This window comes from Mesocricetus auratus, unplaced genomic scaffold (genome assembly GCF_017639785.1).
Source record: "Mesocricetus auratus isolate SY011 unplaced genomic scaffold, BCM_Maur_2.0 Super-Scaffold_100026, whole genome shotgun sequence".
Lineage (NCBI taxonomy): Eukaryota > Metazoa > Chordata > Mammalia > Rodentia > Cricetidae > Mesocricetus > Mesocricetus auratus.
Window position 1 is genome coordinate 18,873,846 of NW_024429207.1, and position 24,956 is coordinate 18,898,801.

At 39.2% G+C, this 24,956-nt stretch overlaps 1 protein-coding gene and 1 pseudogene across 6 annotated transcripts in view; both read right to left on the reverse strand.

Annotated features, from left to right (window-relative positions):
- The window catches only part of Tex15 (testis expressed 15, meiosis and synapsis associated), a 58,504-nt gene extending 36,901 nt beyond the window's left edge, over nucleotides 1–21,603 (reverse strand). The window contains exons 1-3 of one of the 6 annotated variants that reach the window (XM_040731841.1): nucleotides 20,901–21,134; nucleotides 12,206–12,281; nucleotides 3,676–3,823 (exon numbers count right to left, since the gene is read on the reverse strand). In XM_040731841.1, the coding sequence (XP_040587775.1) occupies nucleotides 3,676–3,811 (136 nt within the window). In that variant the 5' untranslated portion in view covers nucleotides 3,812–3,823; nucleotides 12,206–12,281; nucleotides 20,901–21,134. Of the gene's footprint in view, nucleotides 1–3,675; nucleotides 3,824–6,278; nucleotides 6,363–12,205; nucleotides 12,282–20,900; nucleotides 21,140–21,525 lie in introns of those variants that run through there. The other 5 variants (XM_021225162.2, XM_013110848.3, XM_005066500.4 and 2 more) reach the window with 5 other exon arrangements.
- LOC106020724 lies at nucleotides 9,925–10,304 on the reverse strand (annotated as a pseudogene).
- Nucleotides 21,604–24,956: the final 3,353 nt, after the last annotated feature.

Genomic DNA, 24,956 nt, shown 5'->3' on the forward strand with positions numbered 1-24,956 from the left:
TTTTCTCATGGTTGCATGTGGGTGTTCTTTCCACACTTGAATTAACAGTCTTTTAAGTTTTGTGAACAGATTTTCAAAGTCAGTGGCTTTCTATTTTTTATATAAAATTCAAACTTTTTTTTTTTTGGTTTTTACGAGACAGGGTTTCTCTGTATTGTTTTGGAGGCTGTCGGTCCAGCCCAGCCTCGAACTCACAGAGATCCACCTGCCTCTGCCTCCCGAGTGCTGGGATTAAAGGCGTGCGCCACCATTGCCCGGCATAAAATTCAAACTTTACAACCAAAATTTTTCTTAGCAGTTAACACAATGAACTTGTCCATATACAAACACATGTTGACTGGCTCTTATTCTAAGTAGTTGAGAACAGGTATTTCAGGTTTCTGATATTTTCAGACTTTGGTGTATCTGGATAGACTATATCACTTTAGTACCCTTACTCAAAAGTCTAAAATCCTAAATCCTAAATTGTTAAAGCATCATGATAGCAACGTAAAAGTTTTAGGTTTTGGTTGGTTTTTAAGGCATTTTGGATTTCAGAATTTCAGATAAGGGATACTAAACCTGTATTACAAAACTGGGAACATTCTATTTTTACTTTACTAAGTACCTTTTTTTTGCAAATGCTAGTTTGTACCTATTGGTACAATCATTTTATTCTTTATATAGTAATAAATACACACCATTTTCTTTCTTTGTTTTTGTTTTTTTGAGACAGGGTTTCTCTGTATTGTTTTAGAGGTTGTCCTGGAACTCGCTTTGTAGACCAGGCTGGCCTCTAACTCAGAGATCCGCCTGCCTCTGCCTACCGAGGGCTGGGATTAAAGGCGTACGCCACCAACGCCAGGCTCTACACCATTTTCTAATGTTAAACTAGTCCTATATCCCTAAGGGTTACATTCCAACTTATAACAGTGTAAAAGTCAGAATTTAAAAAATTACATTTTTGTGTGTGTACAAGTGCCACTGCACATGTGTGGGAGGTCAAAAGATGATCTGTAGCTGTCACTTCTCTCCTACCATACGGGTTCTGAGACTGAACTCAAGTCATCAGGCTCAGTGGCAAGTGCTTTTTCTCCACAAAGCTATCTCATTCACTCTAAATTTTTTCATAAACTATTGTATTTAACTTTCTAACATTCACTGAGGTGCTTATATGTATTTTAATGACAGAATACAAGAAAACCAAGCACAGGTTAGTTATGTTTTTGTCCTGTTTGGATATTAAGGTGAAAATGTACTCTCAGACTTGGTATTCTTTTCTTTCTTCAACTCTTTTTAGTTGAAGTAGTTACATCACTTTCTCCCTTCTGTTTTACTCTTTCCATTTAGTTCAAGGGGCTTTAAATTTTTACTTGTTACTTACTCTCTGAGCTATGTTATGTAAGTGTTTGTTTGTCCCAGAGCCGTGTCAGCCCCAAATGAATGTAGGACACTATATTAATTATGAAGCTGTTGGCTATTTGCTGAGGTTTCTTGTTGGCTAGCTCTGACTTAATTATTAAGTATTTCCACATGGTCTTCTCTTACCAGAGAAAGGGTTGGCCCTCTTACTCCTCTCGCGTCCTACCTGGTGACTTACTGCGCCTCCATTTCCCAGAATCCTCCACTTCTCCTAGTCCCACCTATCTTGCTTCTCTATTTGCCAACACTGCTTTATTCATCAACCAGTAAGGCAAACATATATACAGAAGACCATTCCCCACCAACTTGGGGATTTTCCAGCTATTTTCTTTGCTATTTCAATGTTTAAATTTCATTGTGATCTAAGAGCAGGCTTTGTCTGAGGCATATTTTCAGGCACAGGTGTGGTAATTTCACTGTGTCTCATGCAAGCTTAAGATGAATGATGGTGGTGTTGACTTCCATTACAGTCTTGCTGTTTTTCCATCCGCTGAATGTGTTCACTTCTGAAGGGTTGTTGAATGTTCAAGCATGATAGTGGATTTGTCTATTTCTCCTTGCAGTTTTATAATGTTCTGCTTTAATTTTTACTTCAAACACTATGTAGAGAGGAAGAGTGTCTCTCTGCTAGGACTCTCAGAGTATACAACATGCCTGCTTTCTTTCTATTTGGCTATTCATTACCTACTTCATTTCACTGAAACAATTTATTGTTTTGCTTTTTATGATGACCACTTTAAAAGAGGTACTTTCTGTGTGTGTGTGTGTGTGTGTGTGTGTGTGTGTGTGTGTGTGTGTACATATATCGTCAATGGAGTAAACCCAGTGGGTATATCAACCAGGCCATGTGCTGGAATAGCTGACCAACATAAAATGGATTCCATGGTTTTTATGTGCTTTTTGGTTATGGTTTAGTACTTTTTGTCTTTTTGGGGTTTTTTCCTTCTTTTGAGAGAGACAAAGAATGAACATAGGTGGACAGGGAGGTAGAGGTATACTGTGTGAAGCTATTTAAAAAATAAAGTGTTTTTAAATAATCACAAGTGGTGTACTCAGGGTACTGACTGTTTAATGGAGTAGATTTTCTCACTTAAGTTGAGGTTTTCCTGAATGGTCTTGGACATTTGGGTACTATCATATCTAGCCTTGTATTTTAGCAAGTCTAAAACCATGTTACTTGGGGAAATTGCTGGTAGTCAAAGTGAACAGTTAATCCCACAAGGCAAGATTGAAGTCCTTGTTCTATCTAGGGCATACATCAATACTCTAGAGGATGTGCCCTGATGCTATGTCAGGCAGGAAAAGTACATGTGGCCTCCTTATTCAGGCATTAATAGGGTGAATGCTTGGATGTTGTAGAAGACCAAGCTCTGCATTTTACTTTCAGCATCTCTATCCTAGTAAGAAGGGACAACTCATTGCCACCAAGCTAGGGTTTTGGGGGTACGGAATTTACTGATGCTGTAAGGCAAAGGATAGTAGAGATGGAAAGTCTAGGCTCCCCACTTGGTCACTCCTGGTAAAGAGAATGCTAACCTTGTTATAGTCTAGACTTCCAACTTGGCTTCTTCCACATTTGATGGAAAGGTATATCTGCTTTTCTCTTTCCTCTACTTAATGTTTATTGACAAGGGTGGAGTGGTCATGCCTCTCATCCAAATTCCTGGTTTTTCATAGTAGTAGTATAGTATTTAATAGCTCCCATATTTCCAAGCTGCCCCACCTTTCAGTCCCATGACAAAAAAAAATGGTTTTTATTTACTTTTTTACAGAAGCCTGTACTAAGTGGTATTTTTGGATGGTAGACATCAGCCTGGTTTAAGCAAGCACAAAATTCAGAAAACTATTCCCTAGCCTCAGGTTCCTTAGTAGGTATCTTACATTTGTTTTACATGCAAAAAAACCCCCAGGTTTTCAGTGTAATTACTGGAAGTGTAAAGACTGGGAGCTATGACTATGCCATTTTGTATGAGATCAGAGGCATATACATATCTGGGGAAACCCAATATGTGACATAATCTAGTTTAATATAGAGTCAGAATGAACATGAATGAACCAGAGAAAGTTTTTTTTTTGTTTTGTTTTCTGAGACAGGGTTTCTCTGTATTGTTTTGGAGGCTGTCCTGGAACTCGCTCTGTAGACCTGGCTGGCCTGGAACTCACAGAGATCTACCTGCCTCTGCCTCCTGAATGCTGGGATTAAAAGCATGCACCACCAATGCCCAGCTTGAAACAGGGTTTTTATTAGAATTTCATCTTGTACAGAAATTTTACCTTTCTCAGTTGTCTTCCTGATCTTGGGAATGGTGAATTTCTTCCGAGAACTGGGTTCTGCACCAGTAGTCCATGAAGATTCACTGTCTGGGCTCGTTCGCCATGTCTTATACTTATCATTCTCTTTTGTTTCCATTTTGTTGGTGGCCTAAAATCAATCCCAAGTTATTAAGATTAGATATGTTTCTTACCTCTCTGTGGAAGAACAGCAGTGCAACGTGGCAACAATCTGAAAGCCCTCAGAGAAAACTGAGTAATGATATATTCTTAGTCATACTGTCAACCGCAATTTGCTAGGCTACCCCAAATAGAAAATGAATAAATTTGAAATATATTATATGTATGCCTTTTAAAGTTTTCAATAGTTCACTCTTTTGTAATTTACTGGATTAAAAATGAGTGGCCAAAAGCCTCTCCATTCCCCCAAAGCTTAAAAACTTCCACCAATAATGATTTTCATAAGTATGGTAAAATTCTTGCTAAATATTCTACTCTGTAAAAGTCAATTTTTCTATATACTATGTTACTACAATTTTCTTAAATCACAATTTCTACCTGTCGGAGAAATCAATGAGTCACATATTGCGTATTGATGACCATCCCTATACTTAGCTGATAGCTAACAAGTCACTGTTCAACTGGTGATTTCTCCACAGTCTACAATGTTTAATGCAGGCTCCACATTGTATTCAAGAAATTCCTCCTTTCCTTTTTTCTCTCTCTTCCCTCCTTCTCCCTCCAGTTCACTACACTACTCAGATTTTTCTCTTTAAATTTTTATTCTATTATGTATATGGGTATTTTACCAGCATGCACGCATGTGTATTACATATATACAGGGTCCACTGAGATCAGAAGAAGGCATTTGAGTGGTAAGAGACATTTGTTTGTGGCCATGTGGGTACTGGGAATTGAAAATGGGACCTCTGCAAAAGCAGCAATTGCTCTGAATTGCTGAGCCATCTCTCCAGCCCCTCAAACACTTACTATTCTTTACCTCTCAAAATAGAAATCAAACTAGCTATTGAAGTTACGGTGCTTCCATACAGAGAGCTTTATGTGAACAGGCATTTTTATACCTTTTGATAATATGGTTCACAAGCTGCTTGATGACAACCACTCAGCTCAAACATTAAATCACAATTCAAGTTATGAGATAATAAAATTCTTAGACAAGTCACAAAAGGTTAACAGGAGCTTTAGTCTCTATAGGCAATCTTGCAATGATCCAACCATAGGTAAAAAATAAGCAAGAAAATGAGCAAACACTAGTGAGCTGGTTCCTCCTTAGAGACAGACAGATCTCTGTGAATTCGAGGTCAGTCTACAATTCTTGGATATCCAGGACTACATAAAAGTATGGCACTGTCTCAAAACAACAAGAATATCTTTACAATATCTAAATGCAGTAAAAACAGGCCATCGCTACCTGGCAGCTTAGTGATAAAAAGAAAAGTAATTTAGAGAAACTTATACTATAAAAACCTCTCAATGAGTCACAGTTTATTATTAACAGCAAATAAGGTATAGAATAGTTGGCTGGCTGAGTGTACTTGAAGGGCCAAAAGTGCTCAATATTGCCACTACAGTTAAATTACACATTCAGAGAAACTCAAAGATTTTAGTCTCTTACCAACGTTTCTCCAGTAGAATTTACCAATAAAGGTTTCTGAAATTAACTAATTTGTTTCTTGGTGCTTAGGACATCACAAAAAGCTAATTCTAAAGCTGACAAAAGATCTTATTCAAGAAGCAGCAGGGTTCAATATTCTATGAACTATAGGTTGTTACTTTTCAATTAACAATTTTCTCATGTAAATATATTTCTTAAACTTTAGTCCAAATAATCTAGTCATATAAATAAAAGTCATGGCTCATAGCCATTACATTTACATTAATCTTTGCACTCATGTATAAAATGTCTAACATTACATATTATAGGATATACACACTATTTTGGGTTGTGAGCCTAGTCTTTAATGGCTGAGCTATCCCTCTAGCCCGATATACACACTATTTACTTTTCTGTAAGATTAGGAGTTTGAGGTGTCCTCTTCAAGTACTAGGACTACCCTAGGTGAGAAAGAGGGTAGGACAAGGAATAAATTTGAAAAACATCACAGGTAATGAACAACAGATATAGAACTAAAGAACAAATGAACCAAAATGAAAGTTGCTCTACAATAAAACATCTATTCATATAGCCTTTAAAATAAATGTATTATGAACAACTTTGAGTCAATACACTTAGGCATTAGATAAAATAAATCCTTGGGAAAACATTAAAATTCAATCTAGAAAATAAAAAGAATTGACAATCTATTAAATTTAATAGTAAAATAGATTTTGAAACATTAATAAATCATCATAATCTAAACTTATCTCCAAAAAGCAAGGGTGGATTTAACAATAGGAAACATGCTTGCTTTTTTCCTAAATTGGTTATTTCAACAGATGCAGAAAAAACAAGTTAAATTAAAATTCATTTCTATTTTATAAAGCTTAACAGACAGGAATAGAAACATCCATAACCTGACTTTATATATAGTCTACTGAAAATCTATAACAAATTGGAAATGTAAGAGTCAAATAAAGATACCTACTTTTTCTTCTTAACAGTGTACTGGAGTTGCTCATAAGAGCAGAATAAATAAAATGTATGAAGAACTTTAAAAAAGTAAACGGGGGTGGGGGGGAGGGAAATTGTGGGCCCACCATGTAGAGATGGCTCAGAGGTTAAGAGCACTGGCTGCTCTTCCAGAGGTCCTGAGTTCAATTCCCAGCAACCACACGTGGCTCACAACCATCTGTAATGAGATCTGGTGCCCTCTTCTGGCCTGCAGGGAAACATGCAGACAGGACACTGAATATATAATAAATGAATGAATGAATGAATAAATGCATCTTAAAAGTAAATGGGAAAAGTGAGACTGGGTGCCCCAGGCTTAGTAATTTCAAGGAGTGACAGAGACTAACTCAGTTCCCAAGAGAAAGCTCAGACCCAGAATGACAAGCAGAGTCAGTAGAATGTTAGTCAGAAAGGCAACATGTAATAATGGATTAGAATTCTGGTTCAACCGCAAAGAATGCTTCATTGAGCAAAGTGCCTAACTTCTCTGTAACTATGTTACATGGTTACAGGACCTGACCTATAGGAACTGCACAAAATTAATTATAAATGTAAACCTGATTCCTTTCTAAGGAGCACCCCAAGTTTACTGAGAACTACAATGTAGTAAAGACAAATAGAAGTCACATACAGGCCCATGTCTAGTTCCATAATTAACTAGTAATCAGATCTTCTGCAAGTCATTATCTTTCCTTTACAGCACATTATTTTGTATGTAGAGTGAATGTTTATGTATTTCTCATAAACAAGTAGACAGCAAAAGAAATAAATCCTCTTCAAGTTGAATAGTTGGTTTAATAGATTTAAACCCCTCAAGATCTATTTTTTTACACCCTATTTATTTTATTTATTTATTTACACAAGTCAAGGTGGGTGGCATGTATATGTTTCATGGTACCTCTGTAGAGGCCAAAGGACAAACTGAAGGAGTTGATGGTGAACCATTGTTGGGCTCTCTCATAATTTAGTTTAATTGTATTTTTATGAGACAACCATTACAAATCAAAAACAAAAGTTCTTAAGACTACTAGTTATAAATGAGATCTCTTTCAGAGCAGCAAGTTAACAGTATACTTGAAAGTTCTAGAGCAAAAAGAAAACAATCATACTCAAAAAGGAGTGGATAGCAGGATATAATCAAACTGAGGGCTGGAATTAATAAAAAAGAAACAACAATATAAAAAAGTTCTTTCTCTGAGAAAAATCAGTAGGGACATAACAGAGAATGAAGAAATACAGGAACTCATAAGGGCACAATTTAAAAAACATGTACTCCACCAAATTGGAAAACTAAAATTAATTTTCTCAATATGTATCACTTCCCAAAGTTAAATAAAAATCAAATAAGCAATTTAAACAGACCAATAGCCCCTAGTGAAATAGAAGCAGTTATTAAAAGTCTGCCAATCAAAAAAAGTTCAGGGCCAGAGTTTTACAACAGAATTTTACCAGACTTTCAAAGACTTAATGTCAATATTCTTCAAATTATTCCACAAAATTGAAACAGAAGAGGTTTTATAAGGCCACAGTTATCCTGACGGTCAAATCACATGAAAACTCAACAAAGAGAATTCCAGCTAATTTATGAATATACATGCAAAAATTCTCAATAAAGTACTTGCAACTTGAATCCAAGAACACATAAAAAGGTCATTTACCATGATCAAGTATGATCCATCCCAGAAATGCAGGGATAGCTGAACATACAAAAATCTGTTAATGTAATCCACTATATAAACAAATTGCAAGGGAAAAAAACCACACATGATCATTTCATTATATGCAGAAAATGCTTTGACAAAAATTTGCCTTCATGATTAAAGTCCTGGAGAGAGCAGTGATACAAGAGACAGACCTAACATAATAAAGGCATTTACAGCAAGCTACAGCCAGAATTAACTTAAATGGATAGAAACTCAGAAGCTATATCACTAAAGTCATGATCAAGTCAAGGCTATCCACTCTCTCCATACCTACTTAATATAGTACTCTAAGTCTTAGCTCTTATCTTTGAGTAAACCAGACTACCAACAAACTGCTGAGCTTAAAATTTCCCAATATTATTATTTTCATTTATATGAGGCACACTTGATTCTTTCAAAAATTTTTTTGTTTTGAAATCAGGTCTTATGTAGACAGTCTGGCCTCCAAATCTACATGCCTCCTAACACTTATTTCTTTAAATGCAAAAGAAATGAATTTTTAAACTACTTATTTGTGTGTGTGAATGCTATTATGCATTCTGTGGTGTGGGTGCATTTGTGTCACAGCATGGATGTAAGGGTCAGAGGACATCTTTCAGGCATCAGTTTTTTTCTTCTACATTAAGTTCCAGGGATCAAGCTGAGGTCATCAGATTTGCATAGGAAGCATTTTTACTGCCTAAATCATCTCATTGGCTCTGAATATACTTTCACTTGGTAATATCACCATCTTAATTCTAGTAAATATGAACTCGTTCTTTTTTGTCTGAGTTATTTTTATAATGCTTTGTTTTCTATATTATATGCATGTATTGCTATTTAATAATTATTCATTTCCATAATTTCATTATTCTTTGGAGCCTGGCAGACATCTAGACTGATGAACTACAATCAAGAGGTCCAAAGTCAATCTTCACTACATATGGAATTATAACATGAATAATAATAAACCCAGAGGCCGATTATTGCGGTGCAAGCTTCAAGCTGAAGAAGAGAAAAGCAAAGCAGTCGGCCACTAGCTCTAACCTCTACCTCAGCCTGAAAGGGCTGTCCTGTCTTCAGTGTGGCTGGAGAATAACTCTCTCATGAGACCCTTTGCTTCTTCCTTTTATATTTCCCTAGTGCTGGGATTAAAGGCATGTGATCAAAAGTGCTAAGATCACCTTTGTGTGAGTTGTGTTTCTCTTTTAGACTTGATCAATTTCATGTAACAGAGATCCACTGGCTTGTCTCTTGAGTCCTGGGATTAAAGTTGTGTGCCACCACTGTGGCTCTATGGCTAGCTAAAATGGCTCTTAAAAAGCAAATCTCTGTTCCTTTAAAGTTGCCCCATTTGTAGTATTTTTTTAAAGCAGCCTAGACACACTAAAGCAGAGGCTTTAGATGATCTCCTATGGGCAACTTGCACTGACCCTTATTCATCAAGGTCACAAGCAAAAGGGTTATGATTTCTATGACAAACAAAAACCGCTCAGGCTAAAATACATGTGTGTAAAAACAATGATCCGGGCTAACATAGAACTGAATAACTGATTATCAAATGTCTGTTCAACTGGGATGGGAGGACTGAAAGAGTAGTGTATTGTCTTCCAATGACTGGAAGCCTGAAACTAAGCTTCCCTAAAGGGTCCAATGTAAATAAAGTTTTTAATTGGTCTAAATAATAAAAACCCAGAGTCAGAGATAGAGGGAAATGCCGAGAGATCAGAGAGAATAAGGAGCAAGCCAAAGCCACCTTACTTACTATCAGCAAGATTCATCTGTTAATACTCTTACTTAGTAACTCTGATCTTTTTGACCAATTCAAGGAGAAGGACCTGGCTGAACATCAGATTCAACATGCATGTGGCCATGATTACATGCCCTCTCACAATGTAAATGTAGCTGTTACTGTAAATGTGAATGCTATTCTAGGGTTTACATGTCCATACTTGTGAAACACATATACACACACACTCCAGGAATATCACCTACAGCTTGATCTTTTCTACTATACCCAGCAACTAGAACTTCATGGTTTTCCTCAATGAAGGTCAAGCTGCCCTCATTGGGCACGAAAGCTGTGATCTCCTTGCCGTTCTCGATGAGCTGAACGGATAGCACAATTTGGCTGTTTGGCTTCAACCCCTACTTTTTCCAGCACAATTCTCTTCACATGAGAGGCACCTCCAAAAGGGTTGGCCTTCAGGGCTGTGCCCAGGTGAGCTTTCTTATACTGTTTATCATGCCACTTCTGGTCCTGTCGGTGACTGCGGAGCTTCCTGGTAGCACGGAGAGAGACCACGGCACTTGCCCATCTTGCCGGTGCCATGGGACCCGCTTAAGCCTGCCCAGTGACAAGTAGCTAAGGGTCACTAGCTAAAAAACTCATTTTCTTGTGTCTTTAGTCCAAGTTTTTACTAATAACACTAGACTGAAATTCTCTCAGAGTTTAAAATCTAGTAGAAAGCATCTTGTATAAGAACTGAGCAGACAGGAGTCTGTCTCTTCTCTGTGGTTGGCTAAATGCTGATCTTCTCACCAGGGAAGTTGTGTAGTTGGAAATTGTGACAGTTTGCCGCTCTTAGGTCAACTTCATCAACCTTCCAACTACTTCCAGACTCTTCGGGTCCACATACAGAGATATGTGAGAAGCTGAACATTATGTGCAATCTGAGGTCCTCCCCTAAGTTAATCATCCCCAATCCTCTCCCACCTTTCCAATAGCTAAAAGTATTTGAGTATTCCTCTCTATGCTTATTGTACATTCTTTTTCTATTTGTTAACAGTTGATTCAATTTCCATCCTGATAGTGAATTTCATCTTTAGAATTAATCAATCAAATACTTAAAATTATTTAATCAGTATGTGGGTGAGCAAAATTCTGTAACTTTTTTTTTTTTTTTTTGGTTTTTCGAGACAGGGTTTCTCTGTATTGTTTTGGAGGCTGTCCTGGAACTTGCTCTGTAGACCAGGCTGGCCTCCGAACTCAGAGATCCCCCCTGCCTCTGCCTCCCAAGGGCTGGGATTAAAGGCGTGCGCCACCAACGCCCGGCTTGTAACACTACTTTTGATTAAAAACATAAATCGGGTGTCAGAGAGCCAACTCAGCAGGTAAAGATGCTTGCTGCCAGGTCTGATAACCTGAGTTTGAGGTCTGGGTGGAAAAAGAGAACTGACTCCTGCAATATGCCCTCTGACCTTCACTGTGGTGTGCACACAGAAAAATAAATACATGTAATCTGGCTGCAAAATATTTTCCTCTCCTATTTATATACTGTGTCCAAGGGCAAACTCTAATTCTATATACACAAATATCCTAAGCAGTCCCAGCATACTAACTTAATTTTATGAACATTATTTCTTATATTAATGCTAATTATAAATAGCCCAGTCTTCTCTACTTACCTTTCTTTATCCAATTTTTCTATCTCCCATGCAAAATTCAGGTCCTTTGAAATTAAGTATATCCTGTGGTCTGACTGCAGCCTCCCAAATTTGTCTGTTGAACCTAACCACTGATGCAGCAGTACTGAGATGACTGAGTCTGCAGGCTCCATCAAATGAGATTGTTAGCCATTTCAAGAGATTTATTTTATTTTTATCATGTGTAAATATGTGTGTGGGTGCCTGCTGGTGTCAGATCCTCCATGAAACCGGAGTTACAGACAGTTTTGAGCTGCCTGACATGGATGGGTGTTGGGAACCAAACGTGGGTCATCTCTGTACAAGAACAGTAACCACTGAGCGTTCTCTCTAGCCCTAGATTAATGCTACTTTAAAAGACAACCAAGGGAATCAGAGAAATCTGGAAAGTCTATTCTACCCCGTGAAGATGTGATGAGATGTTGTGTATGAGAAAGCTGGTCAGACAAGGAATCTGTTGTTGCTTTAACTCTGGATTTTTACAGCTCTCAGACATTTAAAAACAGTTTCTTTATGTAACCAAGGTTGGCCTTGAACTCAAGAGCCTCCTGCATCAGCCTCTTGAGTAATGTAGTTAACATATACACCATCATGCACAGCTGAGAAGCACATTTCTGTTGTTTACAGGTTACCCTATTTATGGGGCATTATAGCAGCCTAAATGGACTAAGATACATTCATGTGTCTTCCTCTATTGAAAACCTATTCATAAATGAGAACAAATCAGTTAAAAAGTTTGAAAACAAATCATCCCAGAAGTAACAGTAACAAAGTCATTATTTGAAATACTTACCACTCTGCAATGGTATCTAATATTATATAGTTATGATCAGGACTCAGTCCATACACAAAGGATGAAGGAGCATCTACTAAAAGAGAAAAAAATAGGATGTAGGAAATGATGGTAAAAAAGTGCCCCCAGAATTATCTCTTTGTAGTTCACGTCATTCATTTTTATTTCTGCTGTCTGCCTCCCTTACTCATTTTTATCTCCTGCATCTCTCTCAAATCCTTTTCTTTCATTGCTTTTTTCTCTTCCCTTCATAAAGTCTCATCTGCTAATCAGATTCCACTCTCAGCTCACCATCTACACAACCTCTAATGAAATAAAACCCATGACATAGCAGATGTGCCTGCTCTAGCGTTTTTGTTTTTTAACAATACAAAAACCACTAAACACTACAGTCTGTTACTTTTGTACATATTCATAGTGAACAGTTATCACAATGCTTTGCACAGTGTATGTACTTATATATTAGTACCTCATTTCACCTCCTCCTTATCAGAAGACAAAACACAGACCAAGAAAGCCTAAGGCACTTGCCTCTACTCATCTGCCAAGTTCATTTTCAGGTCCGGCTTGCTGTCTTAGTCTGTATTCTAAAGCACTAAACTATCCCAATCCAGTCTTTAAATATTATGCAAGGGCATTTAAACTTTAATTTGGATTTACTGCACCATAGAAACATTAAACAGCTGTGATTAGTTTCTAGCCTAAAGATCTATTACAATTATCTTTGTATTATTGTGAAATGAGACAATTTTGACTTAACATTTTAATATCAGGGTAATAAACACTAACTAATTATATGGTAAAATGTATAGTATACTAATTTATTTATTAAAATGTTATACATTCTTCAAGTAAATCCATTCTTTATTAAATATCAAGCAAATTGAGTCATACTGAAAATTTTAGAGTTTCTCTTCTCTCCATGTTACAAAGATATTTAAGTAACAAAGATATTTAAAACACGTTTGTAGATCAATTTTTGAAAAAAAAATGCTACTATGTATTTTAGACTCTGATTTACTATTTTGTGTTTTATTCAAGGATTTTAATAAAGTGCCCAAAAGATCTAAAGAACATACAAATGAAAATAGAAAAGAAACAACTGGACAAATGTAGTCATGTACTATGTGTAATAAGAAAAAGGACTGACATATAAAAGTGAAATGCCAGAACAGGCATGCATGGTACGTCATATCTGTTCCCAGTTTAGGGAGGTAGAATCAGGACAATCCATAATTCAAAGTCATCCTTGGCTATACACCAAGTTTGAGTACAGCCTAGGCTACACAAGACCCTGTCTCAAAAAAGAAAGGAAAAAAAGAAAAGTTAGTAACAAAATGCCGAATAATTTGGGAATTTTAGTAACAGTCCAGGCCTCACTGTCATTCAAAGGATATCAATAATGGTATGAAATGCTTAGTATTAATTATATGTGTGACACATAACTAACTATAATTTGATGGTTTTTCATTTCCAGTTTAGGCCTGGAAGAGTTATTTCCACAAAGAGAAGTATCTCCCTGTCACCAGTCAGACAGTGGCATAAGAATAACCCTATCACAACACTCACAAATGCATTGAAGGAGTGGGTTCATGATGAAGCATGCTCTTCACCCTTCAAAGAGATCTGAAAATTTCCCAACAAGAAAAAAGATTTTCCAGGTTTGTGTAATGATAACAGAAAGTAGGATCTAGCCCATGCTAGATTACATGCTGTTGTCCAGAAAAATGTAATGAGGATGAAGATTCACAAACAACTTTTACACTTTGGACAATTTGTACACTAGGAGCCACTTTCAAAACTGTACAGTAAATATGGGTAAGAACTAGCCACTAAAGGTCATATAAAGTTGTAAAACTGGAATGGCAAAAGAGTGACAAACAAAACTCCTGTTCAGGAAAAGTTACCTACCAGGACAACCCTACAACAGAGCAACATCAACCACGGGTTTTAATAAAGACAGTTCCAGTTTGGTTTATGTATCCACAGATTTACGGCCTATGTTCAGTTTTTACAAAGCAAACAACAATGGACATCTGAGTGTGGCGGTGCAATAGCTACATCACAACACTTCTTAGAGGCTGGTGCAGCAGGACTGTGAATTCCAGGTGAGCCTGGGCTATTTCAAAATAAACAAATCTACCACTGGATAAAATGCCCTCATCCAGCAACACTTTTTTCCTTTACTATGTCTATTTTCTATCCCTTTTGAAAGTTGTACAAAAGAACAGAAAGCATCAACATATCATAAACACAGAACAATTATTTAAGAATGAAATTATATTGGAAAAATTAAGTATAAGGTGAGAAGTTAACAGAAACAGAGGAAGCAGTTAGCACAGTTATCGTAAAGTGTGGATTCCACTTAGATCCAACTATTTAGGTCAACGAGGTTCAAATCAATTTTAAAGACGTCTCATGACAAATGAAAGAAAAATTCATTAACAAGGTACCTTTGAAATATACAAAGGCACAAATTTAGAGAAAAAACGCTATCTGGGGGCTAGAATATAGCATAGTGGCAGAATGTTTACTAAGCATGTGTGAAGCCCTAAATTCAATTTCCAGCACTGCCAAAAAGGTGATCTTTATTTACAGTCACGGTCTATCCTTAGTCAATTCCACAATTTTGTTGTCATTAAAAAGTTGTTTTAATATTGCATATATAAGGATGGATTTCCCATGAAACTTTTGGGACAGGTTCTCCTTCAGGTCTAAGCACCTAATTATGTAAGTCAAATGAGAATTAAGTTAAACATAATTTGCATGCTTAACATCTGTCCCAAGAGCCTAGGCTATGGGAAATTATACTTTCAGTCCAGCTGCTTTTCATCAGGGGAATAACTAACGTTAAGGGGCCCCCAAGGATTAGGATTCTCCCTTGGGAGTTCACAACCTTTAGTAAAAACAGATCAAGTTCCACAGACCCAGAAGCCACCCAGGCTTCAGAGAAAGGTGAGAAAACACCCAAGTTCATCAATCAATCCTAGACTCTTAGTTCTTACTCCAACCTTACTGAATGGACAAATTCCACCCAGCTTTGCTGAAACATAACCAGACTCCCATGGAGTAAAACTGCAAAGGATAGCACGCAAGCTATTCTACAACAAGGATGATTATCTAGGTTACCTGCCTTTATGTATTAGCAGTATTTTATTTTTGAGCTCAAGGTATTAATTACAGATGTGACCCTTTAATTGGGATAAGAGCACAAAGAACAATAAACGAAGACCTCATAAATGTCACTTCTTTATCTTCCTTTTCCACAGATAAAAACAGAACTAGCTACTTGGTCAAGGTCCTAGAAATTAGAAGGACTAGAAGAACATAAAATGTGAAGGTTTGTTGTGCTGCTAGGCTGAAGAGTGAAAAGATGATCAACTAATCAATAGAGACCAAAATAAGTGCCCTCTCTGTTCAGCAGATGAAAATTATAAAAGAAAAGAACTGGGAATTATTGTAAGGCACAGGGATAAGATTAGTGGCTAATTCATCACAGTTATGACACTTTTTAGAAGACATTAGGGAAATACAGAGAAATAATCAGATGATTAAAGATAATGACAGAATTTTCAAGGGAATAACATAAAACTCCTGGAAAAAAAGAACAGTAACAAGAGTAGTTTATTTAATCTTAGTAGAAAACAAGGTATTTTCCCCAAAATCAAAATTATCTCTGAAATCTGTCACATCTAAGAATCCCAACAATTCATTTTAATGAATGTAGAAAAAAATAACTATGCAGGTGACAAGTTTCTAACTAAAGCACACCAACACTTAAGTGACCATTCCCCTACCACCTGCTTTCTAGTTAAATGTATTCCTTAGATTTGCCTTTAATGTTCAACTTTAATCATCTGATTATTTCTCTGTATTTCCCTAATGTCTTCTAAAAAGTGCCATACTGTGATGAATTAGCTACTAATCTTATCCCTGTGACTTACGGTAATTCCCAGTTCCTTTCTTGTGTAATTTTCATCTGCTGAGCAGGGAGTGGACTCGGTTTGGGCTCTACTGATTTGCTGATCATCTTTTCACGCTTCACAGCCTGGCAGCACAACAAACTTTCTCATTTTATACTCTTCTTGGCCATCTAACTTCTAGGGCCTTGACCAAGTAGCTAGCTAGCCCTGTGTACGTAGTTGCTCTTGCCAGTCAAGATGTTTCTCTCATTTTTAAATAATACGAGTCTTTCTGTGTTACTTAAAAAAAAGCTAATAAATAGTGGCTTCATTTTCTAAACAGCTTGATACTGGAAATCTAGCCACTGTTCCTCACTTTTCAGTATACTGAAAAACTGATAAGTTACCAAGGTCATCATGATAAGTGCACCCTCCCACACCTGTTTCTCTCAAAATGGTTGCTCTAAGTAGTCTAAGCTTTCCTGGAACTGGCAATCTTCCTGCCTTGGTCTTTCGAGTTTTGAAATTATAGATGTGTACCCTCAGGCGTGACTAAGAAGATACCCCACCTCCACACCTGAACCAAAAAAAAAAAAAAAAAGAGTAATTTTGTAATGGAGTCAATGCTTAGAAAAAAAAATCACTAATACACAATTATTATTCCTTAATTTTTATCAAATTCTGTGTCTTTCTCATGAATGAGGCAGAATGGTCACTTAAAATATTTTAAATAAATTTAAATTTGAAAAGGTACCACCAGCCCATCACTTGTCAATTTTCTTTCACGTCAGCAATGACGATGTGCCTTCTATGTAGAGTGAGTTTTGATATCATATACCTACATCTAACATTGCATTTGCCTTAAGATTCTATCTGACTCCATTTCACAGACTGTAAAACAAAAGTACAGAGATTGCACAGGTTTAACTGACTGGGATGGACATGAAAGACATGCAAGAGACAGACGGGTCTGTAAAGTTTTATCTAAAATTTGTCCTTTTGCTGCTAACCTCATTGCTTCCTATTCCCCGATCAACTGTGACTTTGCATGACACACTGCTTGGGAAGCATAAGTTCAATAACACCATTGTAAGTTCCCCTGGGTTTAGACTTCACTCACTACCTTCCCGTTTACTTTACTTACACAAGCAAATATTCTGTTCTTAATTTTGAGAGCTCTGTTTATCCTTGATTTAATTGATTAATGGCACAAAGTTATAGTAACCCTTTACATGTACTAAGAAATATTTGCTTGTACCTTTTCTTTTGGTTTTTCACTCTATTGTTCTTGCTAAAATCTTGCAATAAAATGTTCAGTGAACTTGAAATTTTTTTCAATGTTTTTCCTGACAGTCTCCAAGAAGAGAGACAGAAAGAGCACTGTCCCAGCTGACACAATCACTCCAAGGTAAAGTTACCTGTGCACTAATTAATGGAAGCAGTCACAAGCCTATTATGACTTGCTCTGACAATAGCTAAATTGAAATGCCTCCTAAAAAAGAACCTCTTTCAGTTAAATTGTTTTTGGTGGTGGAGGGAGAGGGTTGAGCAGTGGTTTTCAACCTTCCTAATGCTGTGATCCTTTAATACAGTTCCTTATGATGTGGTGATTCCCAACCTTAACATTATTTCATTGCTACTTCATAAATGTACTTTTTGGAGACAGAGGTTTGCCAAAGGGGACGCTACCCTCAGTCTGAGAACCACTGTTTTAGAGTACCTGGGTAAAGTCATACTACTTTACCTCAACAAAAATCCACACATCATCTCGGGAAACAATAACCTACTGGATGGCATCCCAACTTTGTAAGTACTCTGAGCTTGAGACTGAAAGGCTTCAGAAGGGAAGTTCTCTCTGACCTTCTCTGGTGATCTTATCTCCCATATTTTCTTCTAGGAAGCAGCTCATAGAAAACTGGTCCCCCTTCCCCAGACGAAGTCACAGAAACTAGAAATCCTGTTTTCCAAAGCAAGCTAAGAAGTCAGATAGCCACACTATCCTTTTTAGAAAGACCCTAACCCCAAGTGGGTCTTGCTTCACACATGCGACGAAAAGCTACCTACCAAAGCCAGAAATGGGTTCTGCAGGGTTTTCCGTCCACCTATTAACATCACACATCATAACCTTTGTCATTATGTTTGCACAGCTATTAATTCTTCTGTTGAACCTACTGGTAACAGCTTTCCCTGCTCTTTGTAGTATGTAAAATTTTGATTCTCTCTAAAAAAAAACCATAACAAAATGGGTCACTACAGGACCATAATCCTTACAATAGATGAGGGAAATCACTCTATCCTGTGCAAAAAGGAACCATCAACTTCTACCTGTGTCAAGTTAAATATGCCCTAGACCGGAAAAAGACACTCATTTTCACTTTAGTCTTGATGTTCAGTCTACAAAACCACTAGTACTAACAAGCTTATAAAAGAAATGAAGTTTTAAGTTCACTGACAAAAAGTATTTCACCCCTTGAGGCATGTAAGAGAGAGTGAATGAGTGTGGACAGCTTTAGACTTGTATTCTGACAAGACTCTACTTTAGTTTCAAGTACAGTAGACTACACCTATCAGGAAAACCTATAGAATACAAATATTTTTCTGTCTATCTTGGGTTCGAACAAAGTTCTCCAAAATGGAAACTAAGATTGGTAAGGATTTGCCTGTATCAAGCAAGCTCCACTTGTGAAAGCTGCTTTATCAAACAAAGCCTCAGCTGTTGTATTAACAGACCCCCTCAGGAGCAGCTAACCCTCATTTCAAAGGGCAGCAATTACAAAGGCTTTACATGATGTAGATTACACATTCCAAGGATGGAGAATGGCTACCAGATTACAGGGACGCTCTTCAAAGGCAAAGTTGCCTATTAAAACAACGTACTTAAGTTGCCTATTAAAACAACGTACTTATAAGCATATGGTTTTAAAATGGTTTGAATTATGCTTAGCTTATTTTGTAACTCAACCCTACGTAGTAAAATAAAGCTGTTACACTGATTTCTGACAGCATAGACTAACTTCATGAAGCTAAGTATAACGAAGCAATGTCAAGTCCTCTTGGGAAAGCATTTTTAAACACATCAAATACACGAATAAAACACCTGTTGAACAAGGAGTCTTTTTTTAATCGAAACAAGGTGGTCATTTTTCATCTTTAATATACAGTACATTGTAGATTTCAACTCAAACTAACCACAAATGCAGAACACTCAGGGACTGGAGAAATGGTGAGATAGCATTATACCTAACAGGGCACATTCAGGTGCTTCAAATGACTTAAGTCATCCTTCAAAAAGACGAACATTCTAAAGTAAAGGCAAAAGCAAATCAAACCAGAACACAGCCAAAGCTTACTAAATTAGTACAATTTACCAAAACCAAACCCTACCAATTTTCTAATATTAATCTTCCAATACTGTGAAACTGTGGCTGCTTATCCCAATTTAAAGAAACCGTGGTCCAGGTATCATTCCTTAGTAATAATAAAACGTAACTTTTATACTTGAAAATGCCCAAGGAAACAAGTTAGTACAATGAGGGGGAAAAAGAAAACTTCAGAAGACCCAGGGACCACTTGAGTACAAGTTGTAACATGTTTTAACATATGGAACTGTGAAAGTGAGGTATATGCTACAGTTTAAAGTATGAGCTGCTAGGGTCAAACATTTAAAAAAAAAGGAAAATGAGTTACTTGTGGCTTTATGAATTCTTTAACAATTTCTTAACGAAGAATACCCACAGGGATTTAAGGTGTTTAAACACTTGTCCAGCAAATGTGATCTTTCTGAACATGTAAGGTTCAGACTTTAAAATGCCTGGGCAATAATTTAAAACAGGTTTTTGCCTTGCTTTGAATCAAAGCTTTTAAGGTGACCCAGAACAGGGATTAAAAAACCCAACCAAACAAATATCCTTAAGTACTGACTTCAGTCCTCCAGTTCCCTGAAACTCAATTGTTAAAATGTTCTCTGTCTTCCAAACAGCAAAGAAGCAATGCATTTTTCCTTTTTCTTACTTTTCTTTTTTGAGAGGGAATATGTGTGATGGGGGGTGTCTCTCTCTGTAGACCAGGCTGGCCCCCAACTCAAGAGAACCGCCTGCCTCTGCCTCGATGGGCTTAATTTTAAGTGAAAACTGGGGACTTTTCCGGTTGTTGCTATGTAATTTATTTTTCATTTTGTTCTTCTCTCCCCAGTCCGCCCTATCTCCCTAACCAACCAACATCATGTGAAACCCAGAAGCTTTTAAACATAGCCCAAAAAGTAAAATTTTCGAAATGCGAACGGAATAGCACATTTCTTAAGGCGTGTACTACTTTCATTCCCTCCACACGGTTAGTAAAAAGGAAATTCAAAGTTATAAGCAGGCAATGAATAATTCTCTGCCTGCTACATTATACCCTGAAGTAGACCGACCCTTATTCTGTCCTTCTTTTCCCAACAGCGAACACTGTACACTGCACTGTACAGCAGTTTGACAACACACACTTTCCGACCCTGAGGACGCTGTGACATCTTCACAGCATCGGGGTCGCCAACAACCTCCGCCTTTCCCTTCACTGCCTCAACAGCCCCGCTCCCCTATTCCGGGCTTGTCCACACAGGAAACCCAGACGATCTGGGTCCAAGTGGGAAGTGACTTGAATGGAAAACACCCGGGTAGCCGCTTTCCCATCCTCACCGCTGCAGGACCCTCGGGTGACAACATGTCGCGAGCCCCGACTCAAGCCCTTTGCTCGCCACCGCAGGGGCAGAGTCCGCAGCGGCCCCGACGGCTGGCTCCGCGCCCCTCTCCTACCTGGGTCCGTCCGCCTCCACCGGCTCGTGCAGCGCGACGGCGGGCGGCAGGAGCTCAAGGACATCGTCCGAGCTCGGCGGCGGGGACGCGGCGCAGGCCACTCTCCGCCCACCTCGCGAGCCGCTTCGCCGGCGAGGAGTCCCGGGGCGTGGGGGGGCGGCCCGCGTGGGTGGCGCCTCCGTGAGGCCCGCCCGGCCCCCCGGGAGCCGGTGGCACCGCCCGGGAGAAGCCAGCCAGAGGAGCCGGAGCGCGTCTGCCCCCCCCCCCCACCCCGCCGGCTCCGCTCGCCCGCGCGCACTGCGCACGCGCAGCCGCCGAGGCGCGCCCGTCCGAGCTCGGAAGCCCCGGTGCTAGAAGGAGGGAGTGAGAGCGAGCGAGCGAGCGAGCCGGGAGCTAGCACGACAGCGCCGCCTCACACCTCGCAAGGCGCCGCCACCGCCGCCACGGCGGGCTCAGCACTCACTCGACACTGTGGCGGGAGTCTCGAGTTCGAGTCCAACCTGGTCCACACCGGGGCCTCCCACCCCTCAAGTTAGAAACAAAAAAAAAAAAAGCAAAGCAACAGAAACCCTTCCGCGATTTACCCGAGACCTTCCAGCTTCACCCATCCTCACCCACTACATACCTGGAGTCCCTTTACGCCCTCAGCCCCGCAGGATTCAGTTCTTGGCTGGAACAGAGCACCGCCAAGCTTCTCTCCTGCTCTGGAAACTTCGGGAGCTGCGAGCGATCCCCGGGGACGAGGCGTACACCTCCACGCACGCACGTGGAGGTGGAGCCGGGGGTGGGGGTGCGGGGTGGGGGCGCGGCAAAAAAAAAAAGGGCTCTCTGCGTTTGCGCAGTAGGAGGAGCTTGGGCAGGGGCTGATGGGAAGGCGCTCGCTAGTTCCCTTGAGCCCTCCCGTGGTTAAGTCTGAGGTTAGGGTGCACACAGTAGGCTTGCAGGGGACATTCGTGGGCAGACTGAGAGAAGGAATGCTATCTCAGGCTCCCCAGATCTTTTCAATAAGAGAGACGCGGTTCGCCCGGCGGTGGTGGCGCACGCCTTTTGATCTCAGCACTCGGGAGGCAGAGGCAGGTGGATCTCTGCAAGTTCGAGACCAGCCTGGTCTACAAGAGCGAGTTCCAGGACAGCCTCCAAAGCCACAGAGAAACCCTGTCTCGTCCCTCCCCACCCTCCAGAGAGGAGAGAGACAGAGAGAAAGGGAAATGGGGCTGCTGGCCTACAAAGGGGCTCGGCTTGCTGAATTTTGTGATAAAGGACTGGGAAGTTTTAGCAAGTCTTTATCTATTCAAAAGATTTATTTTTACGTGTGTGCTTATGTGTATGCCATGTGAGTGCAGATGCTCGCAGAGGCCAGAAGAGGGCTGCAGATCCCATGAACATGAAGCCACCAGTAGTTATCTTCAGCCTGACAGAGGTGCTGGGAGCCGAATTTGGGTCTTCCAGGGGAGACACTGGTATTTTTAGAGGACAATCAGGGTCACTTAGATTTAACTTCACAGTTGCAGGGCTGAGAGTTGCTGCACTATGCCCAGGCAGAGAACCCGAGAAAAGGGGCTCAAAAGATGTACTGCAGCGTCTTTCAACAATTATTTATTAGAAAACAAAATTGAAGTATATATTACCGATGGAATGAAGCCGGGCATGAGGTGGTGTCTTAACATTTTAGGCCTAGAGTGTGGTTTTGCCTTTAGCAGAATTCAAAGTTTCAGCTGTGTGGGAACATCTTAACTGTATAAAAAGGTAATGTTTGCATCTTTCACTCCAGTTCAGTTGAGTGAAGAGGCTTACCTTTCATCAGATCTTAACACCCTTCCAAACAAACTCTAAGAACTATTAGATTTGTAATCCTATAAATTTTCTATCTCTAAACATTATTTTAAACTCCAGTTTTACTCTGTATGATTTTATTGTTCCCATTAATAATCTATTTTGGCAATAAAATTTTCAAATTTACTTCTTATCTTCTTCATTTGGCTGTTATTCCTCATTCTAAATCTAAGGATTAGGGAACTCAACAGTAGTACTCTTAGAAATTTATAGCACATTTACCTGAATGAGAATTTCACAGCAATACTATTCACAACTATTTATTTATAATGGCCAAATACTGAAAGCAATTAAAATATCCATCAATAAAGACTATGACTTGGGGCTGGAGAGATGGCTCAGCGGTTAAGAGCACTGACTCTTTTTCCAGAGGTCCTGAGTTCAATTCCCAGCAACCACATGGTGGCTCACAACCACCTTGAATGAGATCTGGTGCCCTCTGCTGGCAGGCAGAAGACTGTATACACAATACATAAAATAAATAAAATATTAAAAAAAAGACTATGACTTGTTCATCCACTGAAATATTTGAGAGTAATATAAATAGAATATAGTTAGATGCAAAAACCATTCATGAATTTCAAAGTAATAGTGCCAGGAAGTCAGAAAGAATACATATTATGAATTTCCACTTAACAGGCAAACACTAAATTATGTTTTGGAATCTGTAATAAACATGACTAGAGTGTGATTTACATGGAAATGGGAGCGGTGGTTCCCTTTAATAGGAAGGTGGTTTTCATCAGTGTGTTGTAAGATTTTAAAGATTTATCTGTGCCTGTGTGTCATGCGAGTGCTTGTAGAGGCGAGGGCTTTGGATCCCTTGAGGATGGAGCTTGGGGGGTTTGTGAGCTGTCTGACATAGGTGCTGGGATCTGAACTTGGGTCCTCTCGGAGAGCAGCAAGCGCTCTTAAGTGGTGAGCCGTCTCTCCAGTCCTCTGCTGTGCAATTCTTAGATGCTAGCTACTTTCTCCTTTGTCTTTTTTTCTGTGATTCTAAACTTTCAAGAGTCAACATGTCTTACTCATTTTTTGGGGGGGAGGGGCCAGGGAAAACTAGATGTTATTGCAGAATAAACAGTTCAAGCTTTAGATTGCCTGCCATTCTCCTTAGTGTTATGAAATTTCATGCCGGCCCTAACCCATTCTGCCGGATACTTGAATTGTCTCTTTTGCCAGGACATCCTCACACATACGCTGCTTATGTGACACGGTCATGGGTTAATAGTCAAGCATCACCCAAAACGGATGATCCACAGCGGTCTTCCATTGAGCTCCAAGCCCGAGTCACATGTCTCGGGTCATCGTGTAGTCACTGTCTCGTCTCAGACCACAGTTTGAAGGGTGAGTACAAAGATCACATCCTTACAGTAAGATTGCAGGATACCACAGCATTCTACTCCTAGTTACTGGTTATTCCCACTGCCCCTAATTTGTGAATTAAACTTTACCACATAGGAAGAGACGCATTTAAGATGAGGCATTCATGGAAGTTTTCCTGTCCCGACAGCTTGCCCCGAAGTAACCGACACAGCGGCTTAATAGAAACTATAAATGCTCATCCGACTTCGCAAGCCTGTTACTAGCTAGCTCTTACACCTTAAGTTAACCCACATACCTTATTTACGCTCTGCCACGTGGTGGTAACAGCACCGCACGTCCGCCTCCGCCTTCCTCTGTGTCTGGCGGCGACTGCTCTGACTCCGCCCTTCCTTTCCCATCATCCTTAGTTTGGTCCCTGCACTTCCTGCTTGGCTTCCGGCCTATCAGTGTTTTATTAAACCAGTTCGAGTGACAGATCTCCACAGTGACCAAGAGAGGATTATTTCACAACACCCTGGCTCTCGGGACATGTTCTCCCATGTAAATATAAAGGACCAAGGCCAAGCGTCACAAGAGAACTGTTACAGAGAGCTATTTTGTGAACACGCTAAAGCTGTACCAGACTCCCCTTTTAAAATTCCTTTTTCCTTTTGAAATTCCGAAGCTGACAAAGTTAACTGCCACTTCTAAAGCTTATCTTCTCTCCCACTGTTTTCTTGGAATGACTATTCTTTAAGTGCTTTCTTGAATTGATAGGCTAGCTTATGTTCATTTTATTTTCATTTAATTTATTCAGATTTTAAAGACATTCTTCTTTCTCTGAGGCAATACATTATTTTCACCTCATGGTCTCTTATAAATGTTACTTTCATTGTTGTTATAATTATAATTATCACTTGA